The 5,835-nt window shown below is 43.5% G+C and overlaps 1 protein-coding gene across 1 annotated transcript; it reads left to right on the top strand.

Annotated features, from left to right (window-relative positions):
* Positions 1 to 1,689: 1,689 nt before the first annotated feature.
* Positions 1,690 to 5,191, top strand: Snai2 (snail family transcriptional repressor 2). The gene is made up of 3 exons (XM_008855107.3): positions 1,690 to 1,913; positions 2,566 to 3,111; positions 3,981 to 5,191. The coding sequence occupies exons 1-3, from the start codon at positions 1,835 to 1,837 to the stop codon at positions 4,160 to 4,162; spliced, it is 807 nt and encodes a 268-aa protein (XP_008853329.1). The 5' UTR covers positions 1,690 to 1,834; the 3' UTR covers positions 4,163 to 5,191.
* Positions 5,192 to 5,835: the final 644 nt, after the last annotated feature.

A 5,835-nucleotide genomic window follows, 5' to 3' on the forward strand; every position in this document is an offset into this window, starting at 1 on the left:
CAAGCATGATGAATTGCTAGCAAAATTTTAAGACAGATTCTAAGAACTCATTTCAACAGGTTCAGGTGTGTTATAATTACCAAGCATAAATACTCAAACACTCTTTGACATTCCCTGCTGTAAACTGACAGTAGAGAAGCAATAGTCTTCTCTCAAGCAAAATAGCTCTCTAACACAAGGTTTGCTTTGTCAGGAAACTGGGTGGAAAGGGCAAGGATAATTCCTGCCTAAAGCAGGTACCTGAATCTGAGCAAACACCACAGAAAGTCAGCTCTTACCCTGGCTCTGAGCTACAGCACAAGTGTAGTCTGGGGAGAAATCTAATGTGTGTTCATATTTTCCTGTCTCCTACGGATTCACTTTCTTTAACATAAGTGTTCATCTAAATTCCTTGCTCTGTTTGGCATTTAAATTGGTGACAGTTGGAGGGAAAAGGAGGGATCATTGAAATTAGCCCAGGAAGGCCCGGCTCCCTCCTCCCCCACCCACACACTCGTGTTTTCTCATCCCCAGATTAAGAAGTTATGCAGTCTGACAATGCACTTTTCATCTACAAGTCTTGACATCACCGGTGTTATTTTCTTCTCACTGTTTTTTTCCAGCACCTGTTAGAACAAGAGTCCGGTGGTCTAGGGGGACTTACTCCATTTTTCTCTTGAGAGGAAGTAGGACAACGGCAAGATGAACAATGATGCTTGTGAGTATGGCTAAAATTGTAATTTAAAACGAGCCACTTCAGAGCATTTTTAGATTTTTATTCCTGTATACAAAATCAATGTGATTTGGTGGCGCCTGAACGTTCTTCCTAAACCTTTAGTCAAGTAGACTGGTAAAGGAATTCTTCCCTTTTTAAAAACGCAATCCAGGAAACTTGCAGGGCTGTTTGAAGACTGACCCGAGGAAACAACAGCGGTTAAAGGCAGATAATATTTCAGAATTGTCTCCAAAGATTCATGGATGCTTTTTTCTTTCATTAAATCACCCGGCGCTACAAAGATAGGAAGTTTTGTCAGGTGTCTTCCTGGGAATTTTGCAGGGTTCTCGGTGATAGTTTGCCTATTGTTCCCTTTCAGCCAGCCTTCCCTTTTATCTTTGCACTTTTCCAGCTCCTCTGGTAGGCGACTAGGCATTCCTTTCAAGCCCCACGGCTAACCCGGGGACCAGCTAGCTCCATTTCCCGGCGCGCGGCCTTGGGCGCTGGCGGGCGGGCCAGCTGCTGCGGGCGCCCTCCTGGCGCTTTGTCTGCGCGCCTCCTCCTCCCTTTCCCCAAAGCCAGGGTTCATTATTCGGTCCGTGTGCAAACAAAACCTCTCCAAACGTTACTTCCAAATATAGGCTCTCCCGCCACCGGGGCTGACCCGGTGTCCCGCAGGACTGCCTTCCTTCCTGGCGGCCGCTGCGACCCGGCCCGCGCAGCGCCACATCTGGAAGCCAGGCTTGCCAGCTCGCGCCAGCGCCAGCAAACGGGCAGCGTCAAGAAGGGACATTTCCTCTCTTGAAAATGCTTAAAACTTACTTCTTTTTTTTTCCCCCCTCCACTAAAATGTCCCCAAACAGCCCATTCTGAACCAGGATAATTTAGTCTGACAACAGATTCTTCCTCTGTTCACAGCTGTCCCAGAGGGAGGGCCTGAAATCTGAACCTCTCTGCTGTGATTGGATCCTTCTTGCAAAAGCCAGGAAAAAAAACCCTCCCCGCCCCTAGGAGCTCAGTCGGGCAGGGAACCCGGTGACTTCACAGGCGCCGGCCTGTCCCCGCCGCACCTGAGCTGCCGCCGCGATGCAGTAGGGACCAGCCGGCCTTGGACCGTTATCCGCCCGCGCCGCCGCCACCATGCCGCGCTCCTTCCTGGTCAAGAAACATTTCAACGCCTCCAAAAAGCCGAACTACAGCGAACTGGACACACACACAGGTAAAAAGAATCTCTCTCTCAATCCGTAACGATGAATTATGAGTTTTACTGCTCAGATGCTTTCCACCCAGCGGAGGACCAGGCTGCTTTCCTTTTAACGCTGCCCTAAAAGAGGGCATGTATTCTTTTGATCGTCAGGATTAGATTTAATTCAAAAACTTTTCCGCTCCTCAGTGGCAAAGAAAGCCTCCTCCAGTCTCAGTTTTCCCGAAACGTGTGAGCTGAGCGCACACATGGAGGGTGAGCGCCCAGTTCGCCCAGGCTCAGCCCTTTTCTTGCTACGCGGCGCTTTGGGGAGGCAGCTGGATCCGCGCGTGCCTTTGCTCCCCATAGTCTTAGCACGTGTAAATACCCCGTGCATAAAATGGAAAGCAACTTTTCGGCAAGTTTAAAAACTGTCTAGTTCTTCCTTCTTAACGGGGAAAGTGAAGCTGGCCAGAATGCAGATCACAGGCCGGCAGGGCAGCTGTCACCCTGCGCAAGCACAGTAACTGCTGAAGAGCTCTACCAAATGCACGTCCTTCTGAGTTAGTCTGTCTTCTTCATTACGGAGTCCGGTGCAATGCTGTGTACTGTCCCAGACTGTGTACTTGTATATTTAAGATATCCTTGCCTTAATCCTCTTTCCTTTCCTTCCTTCTCTTTCCCCCAGTGATTATCTCCCCGTACCTCTATGAGAGCTACCCTATGCCTGTCATACCAAAACCAGAAATCCTCGGCTCTGGAGCATACAGCCCCATTACCGTGTGGACAACGACAGCGCCTTTCCACTCCCCTCTAACCAGTGGCCTCTCTTCCCTTGCCGGATACCCCTCATCCTTGGGGCGAGTGAGTCCCCCTCCTCCATCTGACACTTCATCCAAGGACCACAGTGGCTCAGAAAGCCCCATTAGTGATGAAGAGGAAAGACTGCAATCCAAACTTTCAGACCCCCATGCCATTGAAGCTGAAAAGTTTCAGTGCAGTTTATGCAGTAAGACCTACTCCACGTTCTCTGGGATGGCCAAACACAAGCAGCTGCACTGTGATGCCCAGTCTAGGAAGTCTTTCAGCTGCAAATACTGTGACAAGGAGTATGTGAGCCTGGGTGCCCTGAAGATGCACATTCGGACCCACACATTACCGTGTGTCTGCAAGATCTGCGGCAAAGCTTTCTCCAGACCCTGGCTGCTTCAAGGACACATTAGAACTCACACTGGTAAGAGAAAAATGTAGCTAAGAATGTCTCTCAGATTAACAGCATGTGGTGGGGCTGGCTGTTGGGCTGCTTGAGGTAGTGACAGTGCTCTTCATGGTGGTGGACCACTGATAGCTACTTCCTGATGACTCAAAATGTTGTCAGGGCACCAAGTGCTCCATTTCTTGCTAACAACCTCTGTTCCAGAGACTGCAAACAGCATTTAGACTTTGGAAAGTAGATTCAGGAGATTTGGTCTCAAAGATCAGTTAGAAAACCAGGACCCAGGTATTTGAATGTGTGTTCTGTGAAACTGCCCCTGGTAGTCAGCAAATAAAATGTTGGGATTTTAGTCAATTGATCTGGTAAATAGATGAAAGGTTTTCCCATAGTTTTCTATTCCATTCTGGCTGTGAATGCTATCAGCCCTTGCCTAGATGGGACTGAATTTGACCTATGCTTTTTTTGTTTAGTTTCCTTGAGGTTAAATTTGATGGTCCTTAGCACAAAATCATCTGCAGGAAATCAAGGCATTTATGCAGGCTTAGCCGTCATACAGAAAAAAAGGGGGAAACTGGGAGATGTGGGGAGGCGCTCATCATAAATGCACCTGCTGAGGCAGAAATCCTCAGTCAGAGAAAGGGCTTCCACTCTGTGAATTATTTCTGCCTGACTGACTGAACTAATGCCATTCTGCCTGTGGTATTTTTAAAATAAATTTTAACTTAAAAGGCCAGACATGAATATAGCTACCTAATATGGGGGAGGGGTGTCACCAGGCTATGCTACTTCTCATTCTTTTGATAAACTGTGATTGATGTTCGTTAACATTATTTGACTCTGTGTCCTCTAAAAATGCTGTCTTTTTTTTTCTTCACCCCCACCCCCAGGGGAAAAGCCTTTTTCTTGCCCTCACTGCAACAGAGCATTTGCAGACAGGTCAAACCTAAGGGCGCATCTGCAGACCCATTCTGATGTAAAGAAATACCAGTGCAAAAACTGCTCCAAAACCTTCTCCAGAATGTCTCTTCTGCACAAACACGAGGAATCTGGCTGCTGTGTAGCACACTGAGTGATGCAACCCATGTTTACTCGAACAGAATGCATTTCTTCACTCCGACACCAAATGACAAATGAAAGTCCAAAGGCATTTTCTCTTGTGCTTACCAACCAAATAATATGTATAGGCACACACACACACACACACACACACACACACACACACACTACAAGCTGCAAGAGCACGGAACCCATGTGTTTAAAGTTAATCCTTTCCATGTGAAGTTTAAAATTACTATATATTTACTGACAGCAAGGTTGATAAAAGACAAGAACTTTTCTCTTCAAAGATGAAGCAAAAAGTACATTGCGTCTTTTCTTACTAAGAAAGAATGCAGAGATTTACATCACTGCCAAACCATTTCAAATGAAAAGAACAGTATTGCTTTGTAATAGAGTTGTAATAGAGTTTCCTATAGGAAGAGAATCTACCAGATGCTATCTCAGGTGCCTTATAAAGTATTCCAAGTTTACTTCATTATGTGTTTGATGTCTGGGTGTCATCGTTGAATTAAAGCCTTTTTTGGATTACCTACAATGCTTTAAACTTTATGTTAAGAGAAAAAATGAGAAAAAGAACAAAACACAGGAGAATGTATTAAAATATTTTTGTTTTGTTTTATTTTTTGCCAATATGTGCCTTGGGAGAGGAGGGAAGTGCTAACTTTGAACATTCCTGGTGCATGCTCCATGTCTTACTTTTAAAAAGAATTTTAATGATTTCTTAAAGCAAAGTAAATGAGGGAATAAGTGCAAAAGAGGACTCTTAGACATTCAGTAATGTACTTAAACTCCTAAAGATGCGTACGGTGGATGCAATAATACAACATCCCTCCAAGTGCCTGTTTTAATGAATTGTGTAGCTGAAGAGTCAGTGTAAATCTGTGTTTATTTTTATACGGCTGAATGAGCTTTGTATGAAAGTGAAATGTTGTCTATAGCTGTGCCTATATGCAACTTGAAGACTTGTGAAATCAATGTTCCTTTTTAAAAATAACTTTCAAGTTCCTTTTTTACAATAAACATTTTTGACTTAAATTTATTGCTCATCTACTGCTTTCAAAAGTTTCTCTTGCTTTGATCTAGAATGCTATACTGAAATTTATTTCTGTGTTGATAAGAGAGACCACAAATGGTGGTTTTTACACATATCCAGTATCATTTTGTTAGACTGTGAGTAACTGCCTTTTTGGTTTTTCACTCTTAAGAAAATACTATCAAATTCAGAAAAAGTAATATCGTGATTGTAGTTTGTTAGCAAACTGTAACAAAAGTCATACTTTCTGGGGGCTATAAACAGTCAAGTTATTAATAACGAAAAATACTTTTCCAAACATTTTTGTTAACTTTACTGACTTTATGAAAACAAATTATAGTCACTTATGTTTCCCCATAAGCCATCTTAAGATTCTTTTAAAACATACTGTTTATTAAGACATAGGAGAAAAAAGTCTAAAAAGTCTGCATGAGAAAATAGATTTACCAAAACGGTACAAGTTGGAAAATTAAACCCTGCAAACAAACCCCCAATATGTAGTGACATAAGTAGTATATACATTATTTGAATTAATTTACAAAGTTAACATGTTCCTTTATGGAACTTGAATATATTGAGTTACACCCACCCAAGCCTAGTATTTGGTGAAATATTATCTAATCAAATACTCTGTATTCAAGTTCGCATTT

The sequence above is a fragment of the Nannospalax galili genome, unplaced genomic scaffold (assembly GCF_000622305.1).
Source record: "Nannospalax galili isolate Female #2095 unplaced genomic scaffold, S.galili_v1.0 scaffold868, whole genome shotgun sequence".
Lineage (NCBI taxonomy): Eukaryota > Metazoa > Chordata > Mammalia > Rodentia > Spalacidae > Nannospalax > Nannospalax galili.